This window comes from Phocoena sinus, chromosome 7 (genome assembly GCF_008692025.1).
Source record: "Phocoena sinus isolate mPhoSin1 chromosome 7, mPhoSin1.pri, whole genome shotgun sequence".
NCBI classification, from domain to species: Eukaryota; Metazoa; Chordata; class Mammalia; order Artiodactyla; family Phocoenidae; genus Phocoena; species Phocoena sinus.
In genome coordinates, this window is record NC_045769.1 from 6,478,641 (window position 1) to 6,504,272 (window position 25,632).

Below are 25,632 nucleotides of genomic sequence, written 5' to 3' on the forward strand. Positions count from 1 at the left end.
GCCAAGGGAGGTCACAGGCCAGTCCGGCCTCAAGGGGTGGGGATATAGATTTCCCTCTTGATAGGAAGAGCTGCAATGTGACGTTGTGAAGAACATGGCTATCAGAAGGGGTGGAGGAAGGGGTCCTTTTCTATTATTATTACATATATGGTGAGTGTACGCCATGGCCAAAAGTGAGGTGCCCCAAACACGTTATCTAGAGAGGATGCTAAGAGGATGAGATCCAGGAGAATGAAGTGGGTTCTGCTTGGTTTTCCAAATGAAAATAGTTTTTTTCTGAGTATGACAGTAATATAGGACTCAGATACAATGCACTCATAAACTCAGCCACTCTTAGTGCTATCACTCAACTGAGCTTCCCACATCTGCTTCTATGGGAACCAACCTGAAAAAAAGAAAACACGGTATTTGTAGAAACCTGCGAGTTTAAGTGCATGGAAGGGCCTGTAAGAAAATGGAAAACATGAAAATAGAGTATGTATACAGTGAACACATTTGGGGGCACCTTACCGGCTCACAAGGCTCCCGCTTCCCTGACCCACAGAGTCATAGTTACGGGGTCCTGGCGGCCGCGTTTTTCCGTCTATAATCCCTCCCCCACCACTCCTGATTGGACAAGGAGTGGACACGTGACCCAGCTGGGCCAATCAGGTTCTTTCTCACAGGAATTCGGAACTCTGGGCAAGAGAGAATGCAGTCAGTCCCCTGTGGGGTCTTGGGGATGACGGTTCCCGGGAATGAGGAGCAGGGAAGGCCGAGAGGAGAGGGAGCCCTAAAGCCGGCGCCCAGAGCATGCAGCGATGGGAGGGGGCCAGAGAGGCTCCACTCACCTCAGCTCCTCTGGAGGCTTGGCCGTGAGCCTCTCACCCTTAGGAAGCATGTCTCCTTACAAAATGACCTCTTTTTTTGCTTAAGATATCCCAAGTTGGGTTCTCTCTCTTGTAAACAAGAGGGTCTAAAAACTAGGAACACGGGGCTTCCCCGGTGGCGCAGTGGTTGAGAGCCCGCCTGCCGATGCAGGGGACGCGGGTTCGTGCCCCGGTCCGGGAAGATCCCACATGCAGTGGAGTGGCTGGGCCCGTGAGCCATGGCCGCTGAGCCTGCGCGTCCGGAGCCTGTGCTCCGCAACGGGAGAGGCCACAGCAGTGAGAGGCCCGCGTACCACAAAAACAAACAAACAAACAAACAAAACAACTAGGAACACAGAGGTGCACAGGAACATCAACTGGGGGAGGTCAGAGCAGCTCGGGGTCCCTGGGGCTTGGGGGGGTGAGGGGTGGAGTAGCAGGGAGGCGTGGGCAGTGAGGCTGGGAGGTGGTCCCTGGGTCGACCGGGAAGGACCTTGAAGGAGGGGGGACATAGTCCACGAATCAACATGGGGCTCAGAGGCGTGGGATGGAACTGGTGTGAATGGCTTGTGTTCCAAAAGCCACCCAGGGAAGGAATAAATTGGGCTGGGGTCAGGAGAAATCCTAGCTAGCCATGACCCCAGTCTTCCAATCTGAAGCCCACACATTTGAAAGTTCTACATGTAACACAAAGCAAAAAACAAACCAACAAACAAAGGTGTGAACAAAATTAAAGAACAAGTGGAAGAAAAAAATGCACGTGACAGGAGGGTATTTTCAGTGATTCAGTAAGCACTCAACAAAGCATCAGGGGCTTCCCTCGTGGCTCGGGGGTTAAGAATCCGCCTGCCAATGCAGGGGACACGGTTCGAGCCCTGGTCCGGGAAGATCCCACATGCCGCAGAGCAACTAAGCCTGTGCGCCACAACTACTGAGCCTGCGCTCTACAGCCCGTGCTCCGCAAGAAGAGAAGCCTCCACAATAAGAAGACCGTGCGCACCGCAACGAAGAGTAGCCGCCTCTCGCCGCAACTAGAGAAAGCCCACGCACAGCAGCGAAGACCCAAAGCAGCCTAAATAAATAAATAAATTTATTTAAAAAATAAAAATAAAGGGAAGGAAAACAAGAAAAAAGTTAAAAAAAACTCATCAGGGTAATACACCCCACAGGAAAACAGGCAAAGGATACTCTCCAGAAAAGAAACACAAATGGCTCATGAGCTTGAAAAAAAAAATTCAACCTTTAATAATAATAACAGGCAATTAAAAACAAAATCCCACTTTTGCCTGTGAAACTGATACTTTCTTTTTTCAAGATAATACTTTATACTGAAGGGAGTGTGAGAACCTGGCTCCTTCATTGATTGAACCTCTCTGGCACAGTTTGGGAATATCTCAAACCATTTGCCCAAGGTAACCGTGCATCAGTGCCCCACCCAGATCCCTGTGTTCTTACCTCTTAGTGCACAGGGCCTGACCTCCAACACCACACCTGCATTTCTCTCCGGTGGGATCTCTCTGGGTTTTAAAGCCCTCCTTGCCTGCTCTTGTGGCCGACTGGAAGCGCAGGGAAATTAATACCACCTGGGAGCAGCCAATCACCGACAGGGGCAAGTGCTCAGATCCCCAAGGGCCTTGCCCCTCCGGTCTGGGTAAGTCTGGCATGTTTTCTGCACTGGCTCCCAGTGTCAACCAGCAGGATTCAGTTCCCACTGCCCACAGAGAGCTGCCTTCTTGGTGGTCATCACTCCCCATCCTGCTCTCCACTCCCCTTCAGGGTTTCCTTCACTTCCCAGATAAACTCCTTGCCTGTGGATCCTCACCTCAAAGGAACCAAAACAAGGGCTTCCCTGGTGGCACAGTGGTTGAGAGTCTGCCTGCCGATGCAGGGGACATGGGTTTGGCCCCGGTCCAGGAGGATCCCACATGCCGCGGAGCGGCTGGGCCCGTGAGCCATGGCCGCTGGGCCTCCGCGTCCGGAGCCTGTGCTCCGCAACGGGAGAGGCCACAACAGTGAGAGGCCCGTGTACCACAAAAAAAAAAAAAAGAACCGAAACAGACAACCATTGATTGGTGCCTTACCAAAGTAAGGCACTTTCCCATGGAAATAGTCATGAATATGTACAAAGACTTAGCTACTAGGATATTCGGTGAAGTCTTTTTTCTCAAAGAAAATAAAAGTGAATACACCAGGAAGTAGTGGTTAAATAAATCCTGGTATATTCATGCAATAGAATATTCCTTGGCCACTTAAAACACATTAAATATTATACAGAGACCTGGAGAGAACATTCACTATAGGATGAAGTGAAGGAAGAATGTTAGAAAACACTAGATATATTTGGTATCTTTGCAATATTTTATAACTATATACATTTACCAAAATATTTACTAACTGTGGTTACTTGCAGGGAACATGGTTAATGGTGAATTTCCTTGTGTGTGTACACCTCTATATCTTTCCAATTTTCTGTCAGAATCATGCATTACTTTTGTAGTTAGAACATGTAGTTTAACAATAAATAAATGCAACACCCATGAAGAGACCACCTAATAAATATAATTTATACGAATTTATTAATATGTTTTTAGTTATTACATCAGAGAAAATAGACTTGCCAGTCTCTATAATTGAGGCTCTTGTCAAACTCAGATCCATTTGGCTCAAGCCATGATTATCTGCTCAGGCGTATCACCCATCAATTTTATACATCATTCTTTCACCCCAAAGTCAGAAATCTATACCATTCATTCATGTCATATCAAGTACAAGGAATAAACGTTTCCTTACTTAAATGCACAAAGTGACATCTGGGAAGCAAGAGCATAATTTAGAACCGGCCATTATCGGTAAAGGAATCTATCACAACCACCTACAGACGCGAGAAGACGAGGTTACAACTCATCCGGGGGTGAGGGGGGAGCGGTGGTGGGAAGCGGTGGCTCCCGAACAGGCCCCATTTCTGAGTAGGTAAAGTACTGCAGATTGAAGGAGGGACCTATCCAACCCTCTTTGCAAGTGATTTGAAAGATGACAAGTGTAGTCCAGATTAAAGATACTGGAGGGAGCAGAAAAGATAGTTAAATATCTCTACCTGTACGTGTGACTAACGTTTAGATCATTTTTATTTTTTAAGACACACTCTGGGGTGTTATTTTCTGGCAAAGTATTTCTTGAATAAGCATAACATGAATTTAACCTGACTCTTTTTGCAAGTTTCCAACCCAGTTCTCAGTGTGCCTTGGATTTATGAGATTTCTTCACTCGCTCTTTTTTCCCGAAGCATTTCCGGAAGGCAAAGGCACAGCCCTTAAAGGTGATGAAGATGACTGTCAGTAGGACCGCCAGGAGGAAGCCGATCACATCCAAAGAGTAGTACTGGTACCAGGTGAGGTCATGCGCCGCAGGGCGCAGGTGTGGCGCCCCCTTGTGCCTCATCACAAACTCCACCCAGAATACAGCCAGGTCTAGAGGCTCCACGGGGCGGTCCTTGTGAAGGCTAGAGAGACGCATGATGTTTTCCTTATAGCTGAACACACAAAGACAGTTATGTGAATGCCTGGAACACCAACAGTAGGGAACCATCCTCTCTCTATGCTTGCTTCCAGTTAGGAACGCTACCAGATTTTCCAAACTTGGCAGTTTCTATTGTAATCAAAAAAGAAAACACACACTAAATATTCTTTATGAAAGAAAGAAAGGAGGGAGGGAGGGAGGGAGGGAGGAAAGAAAGAAAGAAAGAAAGGGAAAGAAGGAAAGAAAGGAAGGAAGGGAGAAAGGAAGAAAGAAAACTGGAAGCCAAAACTATAATTTTAAATTATTTGAAACTTGCTTCCTACTTTTCTTCTTTTCTTTTTAGTGCTATCTTTGTAGGCAGTTGATCATACTTTTTTGGTAACAAGATAAAGAAATAAAGGAAAAGGTCATCTCAGAAATTATTAATGATTTCCCATTCAATGAGAGTGTAAACAATCACTTCTAGCCAAAGTAAAAGCCATTTTTAAGTGCCATCTCCAAGACAGTGCTATACTTTCAATTCAACTGTCGAAACATCAAACCTCCAAGTGCTAAATTTTGCATGAGGCAGTGTCTTTGCAGCCTGTTAAAGAAAAATGGATTCCTGTTTATTTTGGACTGTGTTGATAGCTGAGTCAGAATATCCAAATCCAAAATGGGTTACGTACTTCAACCCTTAGTATGGATGCACTAAAAGAGGAAGGAGAAGGAGGACGACGAGAAGGACAAGAAGAAGGCAAAGGGAAAGAAAAGAGAGAAGAACGAGAAAAGTGAGGCGCTTATTCAGGAGCAGTTATGATCCTTGCTTTTCTTGAATATGTCCATCATTTTATTTGGATATATTATTATAATGTACTATTAATATTTGGCCATAAATTGTTAAACATCTTCCTTGTATATAAATCTTCTCTTATAAAATAGATTTTCTTGGACTTTCATTCATTCATTCAATATTTAGTGAGCACCTGATATGGCCTGGTTGTATAATCTGACGTTGGAAATTTTTCCACTTTTTTTTATTTTATGTAGGTCCAGTCCCAGCTTAGAGTGTTGGAAACATGGAGATTCACAATCGGAGATGGCTCAGAAATGAATAGATGAAGTTAGTTAGTAACTTAAGCTGACCGATTAGTGTTTTTTGGTTTTTGTTAATGATAATGTACCAGAGAATTTCTGCCAAGTCATTTTTAGGTTACAAGTAGTCGTCCATACCACTGAACGAAAGGTCAAAATTACATCACTAATATGAGCCTCAAGAATGGGTTTCCAGCATCTGGAAAGAAATCGGGCTTTAATTGTGCTATGCGAGCAGCCCGATACCGACATGCTGGGCTGCAGAAGCCAGTCGGAAAGATGGGTAAGAACCACAGCAACTGCTCTGGGAAGGTTGTCACTGACACTGTGAGCACTTTACCCTGGGGTTATGCAGACAATTCTTTTTATTCACAGGCATCACACACATGCGAGCACCATCGTTTCCAGCACGTTTTCCTTGTCCAGGCTCGGGATCCCCCAGTGTAGTGTGTCCTCCCATCTGAACACACTCCAGTCTTTTCACATCTGTCCTCCTTCAAAATGAAGCAAGTATGGGTGAAGGCTCCGGACACTGTCATAGATCCGTACACACGTGCATGTGCACACGCACATACATGATTGATCACTGGATGAAGTCCACTGCTGGCAATCACTTCTCGTAAGGTTTTGATCGGCCTATCACTTGTAGCAATACAATAAAGTTCGTGCAGAGATAATCTGATCTGCTGGCTTTTTGCCTTTTGAATTGTTTCCATAGCCACATTTGAACAAACTTGACTTTGCTTTTATTATAAGCGTTTGTCATATCACATCACACACACACACACACACACACACACACACACACACACACACACACACATTAATAAACCCCACGGACAAAATTTCTCACAGGTGTCAGTGCTCGGAAAAGCCTTACCCTAAGCACCTGGTTTGTTTTTATCTTACAGACACTATGTTTCTTGTAATGGAATACTCTCTTTGAAGGAACTTATAGATCAGACATCTATTATATTGACATTGTTTTTGTTTTAATTGGAGTTTTAAGTATACCAGGGGAAATAATATTTAAGATCACTTCTGTGATAAATTCCCTAGGAATTAAAGCATCTTTTTCTAAAAGGAATAATAATAACCCCAAATCATCTTACTTATAAATTAGATCTTGATGTATTTGTTTTCACATCTGAAGATTTATTGTGAAGCGATGGCCAAAATATAAGTAGTATTCCTTGGTAGCTTCTCTCTTACCTTTTGTCACTGATGACAGTTTTCAGGGCATTTTCTAAATCTTCTGAACTCATTTCCAGGATGTCCAAGGTTACTCCGGCCCCCCGGGTCTCCATGCGCTTTGCATTGTCCATCTGATCACCAAACAAGGGCATCATCACCATCGGAACACCATTACATATTCCTTCATAAACACCGTGGGAGCCGGAATGTGTGATAAAGGCCCGAGTCTTTGGGTGACCTGAGAAGCAAAACAGGGAGGGATGCCAGCAGTCAAGCCACTGAGTTTCACAACCTGACATCATCTAGGTTCTGAAAGCACCCTCAGGACCCAGTGCCATCCACATGTGGCCCTTGCAGAAATGTGCAGAAGAAAATGTGGGTTGAGATGTCCTACTTGGTAAAAAGCAACGTGAGATACATTGGCCATAATATTTTCCAGCTAAACAATTCTTTAGAATAGCCCTGCCTGAGCCACTTTCTTAATTTAGCCTTGGTTTTACCTACACATCAAATCCTCCCCACGTACCAAGCAGATCATTTTGGGGCAGCCACTTGACAAGTTTTGTATTCTTCGCAAGATTCGGTGGTGGAGTCCCAGTGTACCGCCACAGGACCTTGCAGAAGCAAAAACAAAAAAAAAAATGAAGTTTAGGAACATAACATGATTTTTAAAACAAAGCAAGACATCTGCTATAGTAGCTAGAAAGTGGAGTCTCTCTGAATGAATATAACCTTGGCAAGGGTGGGAGGTATAGTGACTAAGAAGGCTTCTGGGGATGGGTAACATTCTGTGTCTTGTTCCAGAGGCTTGATTCCGCGGGTATGTTCACTTTGTGAACTTGTGAACATTCATCAAGCTGTACATTTACGAGTTTTGCACTTCTCTGCACTTCAAGGGAAAGTTTACCTAACAAAATGAGTGGGCATAGAACTATTAAAGCAGAAATATAAGAAACAAATCTAGGGTTCTAAGCAAGAGCTTTTTGGAGAAATATTCTTATGCAATATGAAGAAACACTATCCTGCCCATTTTATTTTTAAAAATAAATTCTAATATACTTTTGAGTCACTTAGAGAGAAAGAGACCTCCTCGTGAAGTGGATCATGTTTCAACAGAGTAGTTGAGAGTGAAATTGCAAAAAAAGAACAACTTTGGATTAATAATTGGGAAGTGGCAGGGAAACCCAAGCCTAAAGCCCAACTCATAGAATTAATTTAGGTACTGAAAGCCTGGGGTTAGAACTCTTGTGAAGACAGATAAAAAGAAATCGTGTAGAATCTTCTTACTGTCTGAGGTATTTTGCCCAAAGCATCAGCAATTTCCATAGCTTTCTGCTCCGGAATCTCTGAGACCATTGAGCCCAGAGAGAAGACCACAATTCCATGTTCTCCAGAAGCATTTACATAGGCTTCAAATTCCTAGGACCAGAAAAGAAATGTCCAGTTAAATTTTTTTCTCATATTCTTTGGCGACAGCATACATTCAGCTATGAATCAGGTATCTTCCTCTTAAGAATGTGATTAAAGGAGTGAGAGTGTGTGTGTGTGTGTGTGTGTGTGTGTGTGTGTGTGTGTGTGTGTGACAGAGACACAAAGAATTAGTGTGTGTTAGAGCATCCCTCCCTCCCTAACTGCCTTCCATCCCACAGGAGGAAGGCTTCCTGCTTACAGAGTTATCACTTGGGTTCTTCCTTGAGATACAGAATCCAGGTAATGTGCCAAGTTTCCAAAAGAAAAGTGATCGGAGGTAAGACCAGATCCACTTCCCCAGGGCTTCAGGCAGCTGGGAAAGTCTGGGACATAAGCAGGCCTTTAAGGGTGGGCAGGGCTGAAGCAGAGGGTTGAAGGCAACGGGGTGGAGGGAGGAGAGGGAAAGGGGCATCCTGGAGAGAGGAGAGAGCCTTTCAGCAGATTCTGGGGAAGGAAGCATTGGAGGAGAGGAACACCGTCCAAAGAGGACTTCGGAAAGCTTTCTATGGACATTAAAGCTCCCGTATTGCCTGTCTAAGAAAATCTACAGTAAAGACCTGTATTACTTTTCAAGGTTTCTAGAATATTCTTTTATACTGAAAGAATGAATGGAGTCAAAGTAGAAAGCTACAGACAGCATTAAGGATTAGGCTCATGATTAAGGAAAAAGCCTCAAATAGCAAAAACATCCTTTCACAGCTCTCGCTTCCCTGCAGCCTATGGCAGTTTCCCATACGGCAGCCAAACACACTTGGATGATTAAAGATCATATTCATGTCAACTCAGTGGTGAAATTCAACCAGTCAACCATGCATTTTTCCACCTTTCCTGGAGAAGAGTTTCTAAAGAGTTTAAGTGAACTTGCCTGTGTTAGCAAGAAGAGTATCCGGAAGTTTATTTGAATCTTTCTTTGCTGGTTCCTTATTGTACTGTGAAAAGTAAACTAGGTGAGAAAAATACAAAATAGGGGACAGGAACTCTTGCCAAGCGTGTCCCAGAGATCTGAGCCCCTTCTGTGGAGTTCAGAGAAGGTCAAGGGCATGTGAGAAACCCTGCCTACCAAACTACCAAAGCCACTGGTGGGAAGGAGAAACAGGCAGAATCTTCACCCACCCGGCGTATGACCCTCACAGAGTGCTCACGTCCTGTCCCAGAAGCTGATTCCTTATATCACTATGTCCGTCATGGTCATCCAAGGAAGGCTGCACATGTAAGGCTGCTCCATTGTCTCAGGAGGCATCCAACAAGGACCATGTGCAGGCATTACGGCCTTGGCTATTTAAGGACAAAGCTCAAATGAGGCAATGGGACTTTCTGAGGAGACTTCTGGGCCAGACGACACAGGGAATAAGGAATGAAGAACAGAGAGGGGGCCACATGCTAAGCCTTCTGCAGATTACAGCAGCTTGTTGCCCTCTGCACGGGAGGCAGCATCGTTCACGAACGGGGGGGCTGAATTGATTCAAAGTCCTTCCCTTGGCCAACGGCGTCCTATTGCCATTAAGTTGACTTTTTTTAATCAAGGAATAATTTTTTTCTCTTTGGCCGCGCTGTGCGGCTTGTGGGACCTCAGTTTCCCAACCAGGGACTGAACCCAGGCCCTGGGTAGTGAAAGTACAGAGTCCTAACCACTGGACCGCCAGGGAATTCCCAAGGAGTAATTTTGCTAATCAAGTGAGTTTTGGTGTGTTGGAACTGTACACCGTGATGGATTTTCCAGTTAACAATGAATCTTACAACCACTAGAACACGAGCGAGCTGTGGTTCCCTTGAATAAAGCAGGAAGACAGGATTTTAGAAAATGTCTGTGTGTATGGGGTGAGAATCAGAGACGGCAGGGATCCCAACTAGTAAATACAGATCCTAGTTTACAACCTGGCAAAGGCCCTTCCCTAAAGCAATAAGGAATAGACTTAGAGACGGATGTCAAACAAAAGCTCTGAAAGGATGCGACAAAACGATTCAATGAGAAGAACAGCAGCTTTAACCGTTAGCATTAGAACCTGGAGATGAGCGGTGGGTGTGTTTCAGGAAGAGAGGAAGGAAGCTCCTAGATTCAGCCCTCAACAATAATCTTAGCTCAGCCTGATCTGTTCCCAAACTACAGAGCCAATGCCAGAGTGCTCCAGGCTTCAGGAAATACATGCACACACACCTGCATGCACACACACGCAGGGGCACACACATACACAGTGGGAATCTGCTTAAAGGAAATAGAGCAAGGCATAAGTAGGGCAATTTTCCCCCAACTGTCGGTTATTAATGATCTAATTAACTCCCTGAGAGTCTCCAGACGGTTTTATGTGTCTCCAAAGAGTGCCAAAGGCATTAGTGAGACTGTGTGATGTGGTTGGCTTTGCCCAGAACTGCGGGGTTTCCTGGGACTTTCAGTGTTAAAACCAGAACAGTCCTGGACAAACCAGGATGCTGGCTCCCCTGGATGTGAGCTAGGAGACTTCAGACGGGGCTCAGCACACATGATTTTCAGAGACGGCTGCCAAGCTTGATCCCAAGCATGCCAGTAAAGCCACTGACCAGCCCTACTGCCAGCCCATCCCACTGTCTAGTCTGCCCCCACCAGCCTAGGCCCTGTTCTAGGGCCCTGGCTCCTGGCAGCTGTGTCTTGGCCTTTCCCATTGGGCTCATCTGAAAGGTCAGGGAGTGGGTATCATCCTCCCCGCCGACCACGCTGAATTTCCTAAATTTCCTAGGACCTCCTCTCCTTCATGAAACCCACTCTCAATTTAACCTTGTCTAGAAAGGGCCAATGTCCCCTCCTTCCATACCCTTCCACAGCCACTCAGCCACCGTAGGATGTGATTAACACAGAAGGAACGTGCAGGGCCATAAACACCCAAAGTTAGGTAATATCACTTGGCTGGAGTTTAAATGCCATGAAAGTCCGTTTACAGAACACAGAAGGGCAAGCTGCAGAGCTTGTGTTACCATGGCCAGTGTCGATTCTGGGCCAGTACATGATTCAGTAATGGTAAGGTCTACCCCCTACTTGGCAAAAGTTCCCCTAAACCTTGCCCCGATTTCACAGTCTCTGGAATGGCCAAAGAGCAAAGCCATGTGATGGCTGAAATAAACCTCGACCCCCCGCCTCTTATCCCATTCCAAAAAAATAAGGCTCCCCAAAGCGAAAAGACTTGCCTACTCCAAGGAAGCTTTTAATATAAAAATCCTGACTTTTGCTGCAAGTTTAGTATTTTCAGTTCCAGGCTTTTATTAGATTTTTCCTTCCCAAATGCCTTTTGTTTTGCAAGAAAGCCTCGTGAAACCTTTAGTATGTTGGAAACATGTCGCTTTATCATTATACATTCAGAGCCACTTAACAAACATTGCAGGCTTCCCTGGTCGGCACTCTTTCTTTTCCTCGTCATCTTCAAGTATGTTCTCACCCATCTTCTGTTTGGCTATTTTCCTTACAATTAATGTGGATGTATGGATGTCATCTCTGTAACCCTGCATGTCTGTAAAAGTGGTCTCTCACCCTCAGAGGGCACTGACATCTTGGAATTCTTGAGTTTCATGCCTTTGCTCTCGACACTGTTCTATCATCTTTTTTCTTTCAGACACCCCAAAGGTATGCCCAACACCAAGCTGTGCTTTCTCTATGGACTCCCATTACCAAATAAAGATTTTATCTTTATTCTTGATAAGTTCTGGACCTTTACCAATAGCATTGGGAGTAGGTTGGTCCCCACTAGAGGGAGGGAAGCACAGAGTAACATTCTTTAATTAATAAAAAGGAAAAAAGATAACAGCAACGTGACAAACCAGCAAAAATCAAGAAAAGGGGAGATGACAAAGCAAAATAAAAATAAACTGGAAGAATTATAATCAAATCTATCAATTGTTAAGTACAAACAGGAAAAATTCAACTATTAAAGGAATCTGCCTGACTAGGTTAAGAATATCAGCTCCATGTTGTTTAAAGAGAAAGAAGAAGGTTGACGATATGGAGTAGTAAAGAGGCACTAGAGAAGTGTAAACCAAAATAATGCAGGAATGGTGACATTAATATCCAAAAAAGGGGAATTTCAAATTAAAAGCACTTAAAATAGGACAAGGAGAGCTACTATTTGGTACAACTTACAGAGACATTCTCACACCTAAGCTTATTTGCACCAAACAAGGCAGCAACCAATACATACGCGATACAATTCACCACTTAAGACAAATTTACAGGGGAAAAAATATATCAATAAATGATATAAAAATATGACAGCAAGAAAGGCAGTTGATAAAGTTCTTCAGCCTCTCCCATTAAACATCCAAAATAAAGAAGGAAATCATTTAAATAAATAAAGACTGTTTGCCAAAAATCCATGGCAAACTTAACGCAAAGCAATGAAATGAAAATCTCACTTGGATGTGCTGGCTAGCTTTCTTTCCTTTGACCTGAGATACGCCCGTTGGTTTGATGATATTTCACCCCTTCCTTTTCCTCTGTCTGAGAAAGAATCATTAATGGTTTTCTATACTCTTAGGTTTTCTCATCTTGCTTTCAGAAAATCAACACCACCTCCTTCTTTCTTCACCAGACCACCCCATCAGACACAAATGTGTCCAACGGGCCATTTCTCAGAATCTTATTGCCATAGGACCTTTGAGGGATTATCAGATCTCTCTCCACATTACAGGGGTAGAAGACAGAGTATGGAGACTCTGTCTTGCAGCAGTGAGGTGGAGGCATCCACCTGACACTTGATTTCTCCTGGTTTTCTTCCCGCTGCCCAGAGTTTCTCCTGGCTGTGACAATTACATGATCATTTAATCACGTCAGGGGCACACTGGAAATAAGATTCATCGCTCTCCAAGGGTGATGAGAGCCCCTTAGTAAGAGCCAGACTCAGCACCTGGAAAGTGCCTGGGCTACCAGCAGATTCGCAACCAATACTTGAAAAATAAATGAATGCACGCCTACTGAAATGTCATCTTCTTGAAGAATCCTTCCCAAACCCCCTTTTGAAGGAGGCTCTCCTGCTATTCTCTATCTCCTCTGTTGAGACTTGGAAGAGGATGTGAATGCTACTTTTCTGCATACTTCCAATGGTGTAGGGGGAAAAAATTAACATATAAGCATTTAAGAGAGATGCATGAACTTTCTGCCCGTTGTCAGAACCTGGCTACCTGGTGATTTGCTTAGTAGAAGAAATGGAACTGCAGGATTCAGCCTATCAGAATATCTAGAAACGAACCTTTAATCAGGAACATAAAGGCAATTTTCCCTGCTGGGATCTATAGATATCAAAAAATTATTTCAGCAATCTTGACTCCTGTGAGCCTGACCCAGTCACAGGCAAAGTGCATGAAGCACATTTTTGTTCTCTGCAAGGAACCCTGAACCCAGCATGCTGTGTTTATGGCATTTAAACAGTGTTGCATCTAATTATTATCTGCTGGAGCACACAGAATAAAGTGGCCAAAACACACTTTCCTCAAGTATCTGATAAAAGAAATAAGCCAGAAGATGATGCCAAAGACAGCTATAAATTACAACTCAGACCTAGGAGTCTGGTGAGATATCAACGAGAGAGGACATTTGAGACTATCTCAGCAACCTCATTCAGCTCATCTACCCAAAGCACTTGCTAGACGACAGGCATCTAAAGTTCCCACTCAAATACACACCTGAGATAGTGGCTTTTTGCTAGCGCAGTTGATCCCACCAATAAAAACTGTATTGGGCATGATGGGCCTTGGGTAATTATTTACAAAGTCACTTCTGAGAAGCCAGATAGATGCATAGCTCATAAGGTCCTGGAGAGTCACGTCTTTCTGAAGGACTTCCGAGGCAAGTGGTGCATACTGGGAATAAACCACGTTGCACAGAAAGCTCTCTGACAAGGCAATGAGTATGTTCTTCACCCGCTGCAGGAAGGTCATGCGATCTGAGTTAAAGGACAGAGGCCTGGGCACATAGGACGGTGGGTTGGGGCACTGGGTACCCTGAAAGTCCAGGCTGCACGGCAGTCCATTCAAGAAGAACACAGCAGGCACAGCCAGGTACTGGGCCACGATGGGGCCACAGGGAAGGAAAGGGTCTGTCAGTACAGCATCAAAGCTGCCTTCTGCCAGGGAGGACATCAACTCCTTGTTGTGCAGTAAATGGGAGCAGGCGGAAAAGAGTAGAGCCGAGTCATCTTTGATTTTCTTGTATATTTTGACCATGCGCTGCAGAAAAGGGTCGTTCTCAAAAACACTACGCCCAAGGTTTATAAAAGCCACTTCCAAGTCCTCCCTTCGGAATGGCACGGGATACCTCTTCAAGGTGTAAAATGCCCCTTCTTTAATGTACATGGAGGCGTCGGGTGCGAGGACCACTATGTCATGTCCCTTGTGCTGCAGCTGCTGGACGATCCTGACCAAACTCAGCCAGTGGCTGCCGTCTATGGGGACCACCAACAGCTTCCCACCCTGCGTCAGGGCAGGGCCAAGCGCACACAGCAGCAGGCCCAGGATGAGTGGACGTGGACCCTGGGACCCTGCTGTCATGGTGCCCCTGCCGTTGCTACCAAGACTGTCACCTGCCGGAGGTCTGCCCTCTCCCACTTACACAGCACAAGAACCAAACTGTACACCAAGTTAATGTTTGATTATGTCACATGACAATCGCTGTCAGTCAGCTAGTGGTACCTGGAAGTTTACTTTTAGAGATAAAGAGGGTACAACTTGACTAGGTCTCTTCATAGGCAACAACAGTTTAACTAGCTGGAATTCCTTAACAATCACTTGAATCACATTTTTTTTTTTATCTTTGTTGGAGTATAACTGCTTTACAACGTTGTATTAGTTTCTGCTGTACAACAAAGTGAATCAGCTATATGTATACATATATCCCCATATCCCCTCCCTCTTGAGCCTCCCTCCCACCCTCCCTATCCTACCCCTCTAGGTGGTCGCAAAGCACCGAGCTGATCTCCCTGTGTATGCGGCTGCTTCCCACTAGCTATCTGTTTTACATTTGGTAGTGTATATATGTCCATGCCACTCTCTCATTTTGTCCCAGCTTACCCTTCCCCCTCCCCGTGTCCTCAAGTCCATTCTCTACACCTGTGTCTTTATTCCTGTCCTGCCCCTAGGTTCATCAGAACCATTTTTTTTTGATTCCATATATATGTGTTAGCATACGGTACTTATTTTTCTCTCTCTGACTTACTTCACTCTGCATGACAGACTCTAGGTCCATCCACCTCACTACAAATAACTCAATTTCGTTTCTTTTTATGGCTGAGTAATATTCCATTGTGTATACGTGCCACATCTTCTTTATCCATTCATCCGTCAATGGACACTTAGGTTGCTTCCATGTCCTGGCTATTGTAAATAGAGCTGTAATGAACATTGGGGTACATGACTCTTTTTGAATTATGGTTTTCTCAGGGTATATGCCCAGTAGTGGGATTGCTGGGTCATATGGTAGCTCTATTTTTAGTTTTTTAAGTTACCTCCATGCTGTTCTCCATAGTGGCTGTATTAATTTACACTCCCATCAGCAGTGCAGGAGAGTTCCCTTTTCTCCACACCCTCTCCAGCATTTATTTTTTTGTAGATTTTTTGATGATGGCCATTCTCACCAGTGTGAGGTGACACCTCATTGTGGTTTCGATTTGCACTTCTCTAATGATTAGTGATGTTGAGCATCCTTTCATGTGTTTGTTGGCAATCTGTATATCTTCTTTGGAGAAATGTCTATTTAGGTCTTCTGCCCATTTTGGGGTTGAGTGTTAGTTTCAGGTGTACAGCAAAGCAATTCAGTTATATATATTCTTTTTCAGATTCTTTTCCATTATAGGTTGTTACAAAATACTGAATATAGTTCCCTGTGCTATACAGTAGGTCCTTGTTGTTTACCTATTTTATATATAGTAGTGTGTATGTGTTAATCCAGCACTCCTAATTTATCCCTCCCCCACTTTCCCCTTTGGTAACCATAAATTTGTTGTCTACGTCTGTGAGTCTGTTTCTATTTTGTAAATAAGTTTATTTGTATTATTTTGTAGACTCCACACATAAGTGATATCCTATGATATTTGTCTCTGTCTGACTTACCTCACTCAGTAAGATGATCTCTAGTTGCATCCATGTTGCTGCAAATGGCATTCTTTCATTCTTTTTTATGCCTGAGTAATAGTCCACTGAGAGATAGAGAGATAGATATACCCAGCCACCTCATCATCTTTTGATTCTTTCATCCAGCCAACATCTATTGATTCTGGCACAGTACTGGGCTTGGAGTCTCCAGCAGAAACCACCACAGATGCGTCTCCCACCTCCCCAGAATTCATGCTCCATCTAGAGAGACAGACTGACAATCTAAACAGATAAACAGACACATCAGAGGTTGTGACCTAACAGGCTAAGAAGGAAATGAATGCTGCTGGAGTAGAGAATGATGGGAAAGGAAGCCCAACTCAAGTCTGTGTGCACAGAAGGCCTTTCTCAGGGCAGATCTATATCCATTCAGGGAGGCAGTGAGAGAGCACTCAGTAAATAAGAAACCAGAAGAGGGCTTCTCTGGTGGCGCAGTGGTTGAGAGTCCGCCTGCCGATGCAGGGCATACGGGTTCGTGCCCCGGTCCGGGAAGATCCCACATGCCGCGGAGCGGCCGGGCCCGTGAGCCATGGTCGCTGAGCCTGCGCGTCCAGAGCCTGTGCTCCACAACGGGAGAGGCCACAGCAATGAGAGGCCCATGTACCGCAAAAAAAAAAGAAAAGAAAAAGAAACCAAAAGAGCTCAGGCAGCAAAACGTCAACTGTGCTCATCACACAGGCCCAACGTCTAGGGGAAAGAAGACACTTTGGGAAATTCTGATGATCAGTTGAAGGCGAAGGGGCAAGATGAACAACTAAGAGGAATACGTATCCATTGAGCATATGCTACGTGCCAGGTATGACGCTTAGTACTTTACAACACATCTTAGGTAATCCCCAAGAACTGTGCTGTAAAAGCTGATACTCTTATTCCCATTTTACAGACAAAGACACTGAGGCTCAGAGAGATGGAGTGATTTGCCAAAGTCCTGTATTTACTAAGTGGCAGATCTGAGACCCGGGCCCTGGGTGTAGAAGCCTGCAAGCACTGCCTCTTTTTTTTTTTTTTTTTTTTACATCTTTATTGGAGTATAATTGCTTTACAATGGTGTGTTAGTTTCTGCTTTATAACAAAGTAAATCAGTTATACATATGTTCCCATATCTCTTCCCTCTTGCGTCTCCCTCCCTCCCACCCTCCCTATCCCACCCCTCCAGGCGGTCACAAAGCACCGAGCTGATCTCCCTGTGCTATGCGGCTGCTTCCCACTAGCTATCTACCTTATGTTTGGTAGAAGCACTGCCTCTTAACCACAACTCCCCACGGCCTCAAGCAGGGCCCAGACAACAGTATTAAGACTGAGATGGAAATGCACAACAAACCAGAAGACAGAAGTAGAGCTATAATCCCCACAGTCATTACCCAATCAAAATAAATGGAGAGAAGGCAGATGGCAGGACTTTGGGATTAAGTAGAATGTACTCCCACAGCAATACCCAGCACTAGCTGGTGCCCCAAAGATCGGGCGAAGGGTCAGGGAGCCAAGTATGGTAGTTGCTGAATAGAAGTGCCCCTCCCCAAGAGAGGGCAAATCGGAGTGCAGACAGAACTGGGCACCTCGCTCTTTCCTTTTGGGATCCATTGTTGTTTGACACAACCCCAGGATGAAAGCACGGAGCCCAAAGTTTTCACTATGGACATCACTGGCCCATACTTGGGGATCTGTTAGGAGGTTCGCGGAAAAACTGCTAACTTAAATTGATGTCCTGTGGGGCGTGTTCACAGGGCCCCCCTCATTCTGGTACTTAGAGTAGTTCCTTGGAGTCCCTTTTTCCTGTACCACCATCTTTCCTCCACAGACCTCCAGTCTTGTGTGTGCTTACGTATGGGTGCACATGTGTGCATGTCCTCACCCTCATGTACTCTGAAGCTCCCTGCCCTCCCTGCCCTGCCCAGACACAGTAATTCTCCAGGACCAAGATTCTGGGTGAAGAGAAAAGAGGTAGCAATGCTTTTGCTCACTGGTGTGCGCTTATCTGCCATTCTGAAATTCACAGTCCAGTTTAAACAGTAAGGGCAGTAATGCTTCCGAAGTCTCAACGTTGTGAGGGTTCATCTGCAGATCACACAGAGCAAAGGGGCTGTAAGTACACACAGTCACGCTGGTAATGATTTTGTGGCTTTCCTGCACAATGCAGAAACTCAGAAATTTTTTTTTTTTTTTGCGGTACGCGGGGCTCTCACTGTTGTGGCCTCTCCCGTTGCGGAGAACAGGCTCTGGACGCGCAGGCTCAGAGGCCATGGCTCATGGGCCCAGCCGCTCCGCGGCATGTGAGATCCTCCCGGACCGGGGCACGAACCCGTGTCCCCTGCATCGGCAGGCGGACTCCCAACCTCTGCGCCACCAGGGAAGCCCAGAAACTCAGAAATTTTTGAGGCCTCTGTGCACTTGGATGGTTTGGGATCGTGACTCTGCCCATGACCAGGAAACGTTCTTTACCAATAGGAATAGCAGACAATCCACACACTGTCAAGAATTACGACCAAGAACCACAACTAAGCAATTCGATAAAGCTCCTGCCCTGAAACCTGTGAAGATCTGACACTCAAAATCCATTGTTAATTCCCCCACTCATCAAATATTTACGGAAAGTCTTGGCCCTCCCAGCACCGTGCTAGGAGCTGGGGCCAGAAACCCAAGTTAGAAATGGTCTGTGTCAAGAGGGCTCTGGTGGACAAACAACCAGAGGCAATTACAGGGCAGAGTTAGATGTGCCCTGGTTGGGGAGCATACGGGTGGCCAAGGAAACTGAGCAGGCCAGTGATGTGGTCTTGCTATAGGGGCTACTGAAGAGTGGGGCGTCTGCAAGAGCATTCCTGGAACCCATTGGAAGGTGATTTATTTTAAAGCTGAAGCCAATAATTAAGAAAGCCACCACTCCACAGACTCCTAGTTCTTCTGATGGAATCAGATTGGAGCTGCTTGTTACTAAACTAAAAGGGTTACATAAACAAGTCTTTTGTCCTCTGGACAATCTGTGGGACCCTGCAGGGGGAAACAAAGCCATCTTCCTTAAATCTCTGTAGCATTTTGCTTTATTCTGCCTTGCATCCCTTAACAGTCTGCCTATCTGTCTCTGCTACTAGACTCTGTGTCTCTGCCTCTATCTATGTATCTATCTATTCACATATATATACATATATATGTCCACAGGTTCAGCTTTGGAACCATCTCTCACGCAGGTGGCCGTCCATGGTTTTGCAGACAGTAAGACTCAGTAAATGTCTCTGTATGGATGTGACACCCCTTCTCCCTTTGCTCTAGGCCCCATGTCGAAGCAAGAAAGTGCTGAATCCAAATCATTCTGCCACTGTTTCTCAGACCCACCTGCGGTCCTGCTTCAGGGCCTCAACCCCCAAGCCCCCTAATCCCTACCTGTCCCTTTTGGTTCCCTGCATCAGCTGTCCGCACGCCACCACCACCCCTGAAACCTTGCTCAACAGATCCCTAGGGCCCAGAATAGAATTCAGACTCCTCAGCCTTGCCCTCAGAACTCCCTGGGATGGACTCCAGCTCACTCCTCCTCTCTAGCCTTTCTGCTTGACCGCTCCCTCTGCCCCTTTCCCTCCTGCCCTTCTGGATCACTTAACCCTCCCAAAACACACCTTGTATTTTTCCATATTGCTTTGTTTACACCGGACTCTACTCCCAATCTGCTTCCTACTACTGTTTATTGTGTGCTTAGCAAATGCCAAGTTCAGGGCTTCAGTCTCTCCAGGTGATATGGAGTCAGCAGTTTGTCATGGTGAAATGGTGCACCCTTTTGGATCTACTACCCTTCATGATGAAATGTTGAGAGTTCATTGGTTAATTATTTCCTCTTAGAACTAAGTGACCTTTATTGGTGTTGCCTCACCATTTATGAAAGCAAAGAATATAGAGTCAGGGAGAGAATAAGGAGGAGGTGGAAAGAAGTCAGATGTCAAAAAGAAAATCATGGTTATGATACAGCAGTTTTAGCAGAAGTAATCATTGAACCCCAAGTTTACCCACAGCACTATAAACATGGCCAAACAAGCTTTAATCATTTTGATATACTAGACGAGGTGTTCACAAACTATGTACAAACTATGGGCCTGAGCCCCCTTGGGATCCCCAAGACTTCATAAGAGAATTTCGCAAAGTTAAAACTATTTCCATGATTAAGATATTTGACTTTCGTGTACAGGAGAATTTCCCAGTGGCTACATGACACGTGATATAGCAATACACTGAATGTAGAAGCAGATATAAAAATCTAGCTCTCTGTTAAGACAGAGAGATGAAAAAAATGTAAAATGAAACCACTCTCCATTAAATTTCTTTGGCTTGAAAAATAGTTATTTTTCCATAAAAATATGATTTATGTTAGCATGTAATGGGTTTATCGTTATTAAATTGACTAACTTTGACTGTTTTAATTTTTAATGGAGTAAGTACTGATAGATATAACCCACATAAACTCAAAAGGGTCTTGAAGCCAAAACGTTGGAGAAATGCTGACCTAGACAAATGAAAACGGCTGTCCTTCAGCCCAGGGTTGGACTAAACTCACTCCTGTTGCTCTACCCCTACCTCAGGCCGAGGGGAACCCTGACGTAAACGCTATTCTAAGTAAAGCATTTCCTAAGGCATTCAGAGCCACTGCCCCCATTTGGAGACCACAGGTCAGCTGAGGGCCGGGTGGGCGGAGCGAATGAGTGGGCGGGGTCTCCGCGCCTGCGTGAAACACGTCACAGAGCGCCTCGTGGGGAGAGCATTCTGGGGTGCGGCCTCGGCCAGTGAGACGCGGGCCTCGTCACAAGGGGCGCCCCCTCCGCGCAGCCCGGCCTGGTGGGCACCCTGGCCTGTGCCCCGGGGCTGACGGCCGCGCCGCTCGCCCTGTCCCTGGCCTGCAGGCCGTGCCCGGCCGTCCAGCATGGTGGACTACTACGAGGTGCTGGGCGTGCCCCGCCAGGCCTCGATCGAGGCCATCAGGAAGGCGTACCGCAAGCTGGCGCTCAAGTGGCACCCGGACAAAAACCCTGAGAACAAGGAGGAGGCGGAGAGGCGATTCAAACAAGTGGCCCAGGCCTACGAGATGTTGTCAGACGCCAAGAAGAGGGATGTCTACGACCGATACGGCGAGGCGGGAGTGGAGGGCGGCAGGCCCTTCGGGGACCCCTTCGAGGACCCCTTCGAGGGCGTCTTCACCTTCCGCGACCCGGCCGACGTCTTCAGGGAGTTCTTCGGCGGCCCGGACCCGTTTTCGTCTCACCTCTTCGGAGACCTGCTTGAGAACATTTTGGGCGGTCGGAGGAGCTCCCGGGGAAGCAGAAGCAGAAGCAGAGGGTCCGCACCGATTTTCTCCACCTTCAGTGAATGTCCAGCATCTGGAGGCGGTTTTTCTTCCTTTGATACAGGATTTACCTCCTTTGGTTCCCTGGGGAATGGGGGCCTTTCTTCCTTCTCCATGTCTTGTAGTGGTGGGACAGGCAACTTCAAATCCATGTCGACTTCCACCGAAATCATTAATGGCAAGAAGATCACCACCAAGAGAATCATTGAGAATGGCCAAGAAAGGATAGAGGTGGAAGAAGACGGAGAGTTAAAGTCCATGATAATAAATGGCAAAGAGCAGTTGCCACACCTTGACACCAAGTGATTCCGGCCCAAATTTAATTCAGAGCACATTCTGAGGAAGAGCAGGACGTTCTTTTTTTTTTTTGAAGATTGCAAGCGAGCTCTACTTTCAAAACAACTGTACTCAAGAATTTGGAAACAGTTCAAGGCGATGCCTGTTTGTTGTTGTTGGGACCACAGAATGGGACCTCTGTTTTTCTTTAGAACTGTGGTACATATCTGTATGCACTTTGCTATTTATTAAACATCCCAAGGCTGACAGTGATTATTTCATGGTACTAAGACAAAATGTTCACCACCGCACTTTGAACCTTGCCTTTCCATTTTGTTTGAAGTGTGAGCCAAGTAGCTCGCTCTGAAGTTAACATTGTGAAGATAAATACATTTACTTCATTTTTTTAGCACAAAGTAGTAAGAGATATGAATATATAATACTCCTAGCTTACAGAAGGTTTTAGGTTCTACCTAATGCTGGTGACATAGTAAGAGTTGACTATTTAAAAATAGCGGTAAACCTAGGCTTTTTAAAAACAGGTAAACCTGGCATAGGCGATGTATTAGTTTCCTATGGCTGCTGTAACAAATTACCACAAACTTGGTGGCTTGAAACAGTGTCTGTTTATTCTCTTAGAGATCTGGAGGTCGGAAGTCTGAAACTGGTTTCATTGGATTGAAGTCAGTGTTAGCAGGGACCGTGTTTCCTCCACAGGCTTGGGCAAAATGCGTAAATTCCTCATGGTAACCATTAGTTAATAGGATCCTTAGGACACTATTAAGATAACCTGACTTAAACAGTAATTTAAAAAAAAAAAAAAAACGGTGGTGATGACTCAAAAACTTTATTCAATTGCTAGCTGTACCCAAACTGGTTCTACAACTATGAGTGCTGGAAATGTAAAAAAGCATTTCCATAAGGCTACAGAAAACTATCCCATTGCCATGTGTATGATGTATCTCATTTCAAGTTAGATTGACAAAAGCCAGAAAGATTGGAAAGACTGGAATAGTGGAAAGTTTGGAATATTGATTGAGTGATGAAACACACACACATCTGAGAGGATAGCTTTCTGTTGGCACAATTTATGCCCCCAAAGGGGGCACGGTTGCCTTAGGACAGTCCACTGCAAAATGTTCCATCCTCCTTGGTCATCTCCCAAGGAAAGGTTTGCGTAAGACATGAGAGCAAAAAGACAACTGAACTGGACAGACTAAAAGTGCAGCATGTTCTTAGTTCTTTACCGACAAGTCATGTGACCTGAGCACATTGTTAACAAACTTAGAATATATGAGATTGAGTTTGGATACCCTTTGGTCCTTTAAAGTCCAATCCCCATGGAATGACATGCAAAAAATACACAGCAGGGACACAGGATTCAGCCACCACTCTCCTACAGGGATATGCGGAGTCTGTTAAAACCATATCAAATAAACAAGTCACTGAAGTACCTCAGCAGTGCTGCTTATATACTCTCTACAAGCAGGATCAGAATAAAACAGACTACTTGGGCTTTTCAAAAATGAGTTCATTTGCTTGCCAGGCAAGGGAACACACTGTTGAAGACATTCATGGTTGTTGAGGGAGCTGGAAGGGATGGGGAGCAGGGAGAGAAGGGGGATGTTAGGAGTTTTGAAGTGATAGGAAGGGAGGTGCACAATTTCATGGTGCTTATGCTAATTAAGGGTAGAAAATTACCTTTCTGGATAGAGCAAAATAAGTGCATTTGTATACAAATGGTTAAAATTAAGTCCCCATTGTTCAGTGGTCAGGTAAGTCTTCAGTTGAATCCAGTAAGAGTCTGGCACACCAAGATGACACAGAGGTCTTAGATCTTCAACCGCTCTGGGTAGTTAGAATAGTTGAGGGCAAAGACAGCGTTCAGTTTTGATATATCCTGGATTAGTACTGCTAAGTGGAAAGTTTCCCTTTTACAGAAATAGAAAACATTTAAGGAACTTTCAGGGAATTCCCTGGTGGTCTAGTGGTTAGGCACTTTAACTGCCATGACCCTGGTTCAATCCCTGCTCAGGGAATTAAGATCCCTGCAAGCTGTGAGGCATGGCCAAAAAAAATTTTCAAAACTGAAAATCCTTTTTAAATGTCTTGACTCAAAAAATCACACTGCTGTAGGCCTGTATATAAGTATTCGTCTTTTATGGAAAGGTTTGAATGGGTTTCAGAGTGGAAGAAAAGCATTTCCTCTGGTGCAAAAGTGACCATCTCAAGTCCCCTGCGTTGGATTCCCTCCATGGAATCACTTGTACCACCCCACGGAACACACCAGGAGGGAAAATTGTGTTCCTGTGAGCTCCAAGAGACCTGGGGACCTGTAGTCACCTTAGCAGAATCCAGATAGACACTTTCCTGCTGGAGCGCCACACTTAACTAGTTCTAGTTTAGCTTATCTCACACAACAGAAAGCATCTGAAAGAAAGAATACTCTCTTCAAATAACCATTAAGGATCAGTCTTCTTTCCCCTGTGATTCCATTCTTCTGTCTCCAAACAGGGAGGGAGTTCCTCTTCATCTTGGGCAATCATACACCCAAATGCTTACTTGTCCAGGAATTTCTAATTCCACTTTCTCAGTAAACACAGATTCACTTCCTCTTGTCCTACTCTCCTTTGAACCCTTTCTGTATAATTTCAACGACCACCAATGAGCATACACAGCAATCTAATGTGACTACACTCTGGGAAAGAGTCAACAACCTCATTAATGTAATAGTCTATTCTCCATCTTTAACCCATGCAGCCGAATTTTGGACTTATTAGTAACTTACAGAACTCTTTCCTCCTATTAATATGCAACTTGTAGAATACCCAATCAGAAATAAGCTTTGTTAAGGTGGAGCTCTCTAAGGAAAGCTCCTTATTTGATTTTTCGTTTTTGTTTTTGTTTTCCACTTAGTGAATGAGAATACTTAATGTAAAATCAGGGAGAATGCTTCATTTGAGGTATCTATATTTGGCAAAATAAAGAGGAACTCTTTACCTTGGAACTTTATGAAAACAAAACCATTTGTTGAAAATGAATATATTCATATTATGGGAGGGGCAGTAACTAACTTGAAGGAAGCAAAAGAGTGAATTTTTAAATGCATATTGAGAGCAGTAAAGATCATAACTGATAATGCAAAAAGTAAAATCAGTGTAGAAGTATGCTCTTCCAGAGATCATCTCCCAGAATGCGTCAGAAAAATAGAGTAGGTAGGATTGAGGAGCAACGTGAGAGCAACAGAGCCTGGAAAGTAGAAATCTGTGGGTGACAGATATTCCCCAAGAAGAGACCAGAACAAAATTTCAACAACTTAGAGGAAAACTTTCAAGTTTTCAATAAGATCTGGGTTTAACGTTAGGCTGATGTTGTGTGGTAGGCAGAAAAATGGCCCTGCAGAGGAGTTCACATTCTAATCTCTGGAAGCTGTGAGATTACATGGCAAAGAGACTTTGTAGATATGATTATGTTAAGGGTCTTGCCATAAGGAGATTACCATGGATTATCTGGGTACTTTCAACCTAACCCCACGGGCCCTTATAAGTGAGATGGAGGCAAGAATGTCAGAGATTTGGAGATGCTGTACTGCATTTACATGGAAATGGAAAAGTACCAGAGAATTCCCAAATTAACAACAAATAAAATTGTTTATAAAAAAAGGAAACACAAAAAGAATGAGCTTATACTAAATGGAAGGAATAAAGTAATTATATTGTGTGAATGAACAGAATTCTTACATCAAAGGAAATAGATTGGATGGAGATTTTTTAATATTTTAAAAATTTTTAAGTAAACTTTTAAATAAAGGTTTCAAGTTAAAAGAGACAGACT

General features: G+C 44.6%; 3 protein-coding genes across 4 annotated transcripts in view; 1 reads left to right on the plus strand and 2 right to left on the minus strand.

Annotated features, from left to right (window-relative positions):
* Positions 1–880, minus strand: part of MROH2A (maestro heat like repeat family member 2A) — a 37,612-nt gene extending 36,732 nt beyond the window's left edge. Inside the window, 1 exon segment of the mRNA XM_032637741.1 lies at positions 831–880. Within this exon segment, the coding sequence (XP_032493632.1) occupies positions 831–880 (50 nt within the window).
* A 2,525-nt stretch (positions 881–3,405) lies between these two features.
* Positions 3,406–25,632, minus strand: part of LOC116757118 (UDP-glucuronosyltransferase 1-1-like) — a 46,140-nt gene continuing 23,913 nt past the window's right edge. Inside the window, exons 1-5 of one of the 2 annotated variants that reach the window (XM_032638478.1) lie at positions 13,743–14,614; positions 7,920–8,051; positions 7,159–7,246; positions 6,651–6,870; positions 3,406–4,377 (exon numbers count right to left, since the gene is read on the minus strand). In XM_032638478.1, the coding sequence (XP_032494369.1) occupies positions 4,080–4,377; positions 6,651–6,870; positions 7,159–7,246; positions 7,920–8,051; positions 13,743–14,606 (1,602 nt within the window). In that variant the 5' untranslated portion in view covers positions 14,607–14,614 and the 3' untranslated portion in view covers positions 3,406–4,079. Of the gene's footprint in view, positions 4,378–6,650; positions 6,871–7,158; positions 7,247–7,919; positions 8,052–13,742; positions 14,615–25,632 lie in introns of those variants that run through there. The other variant, XM_032638479.1, reaches the window with a different exon arrangement.
* DNAJB3 (DnaJ heat shock protein family (Hsp40) member B3) lies at positions 21,103–21,545 on the plus strand. The gene is given in 2 exon segments (XM_032638480.1): positions 21,103–21,475; positions 21,478–21,545. Coding segments are annotated over 2 exon segments (441 nt in total).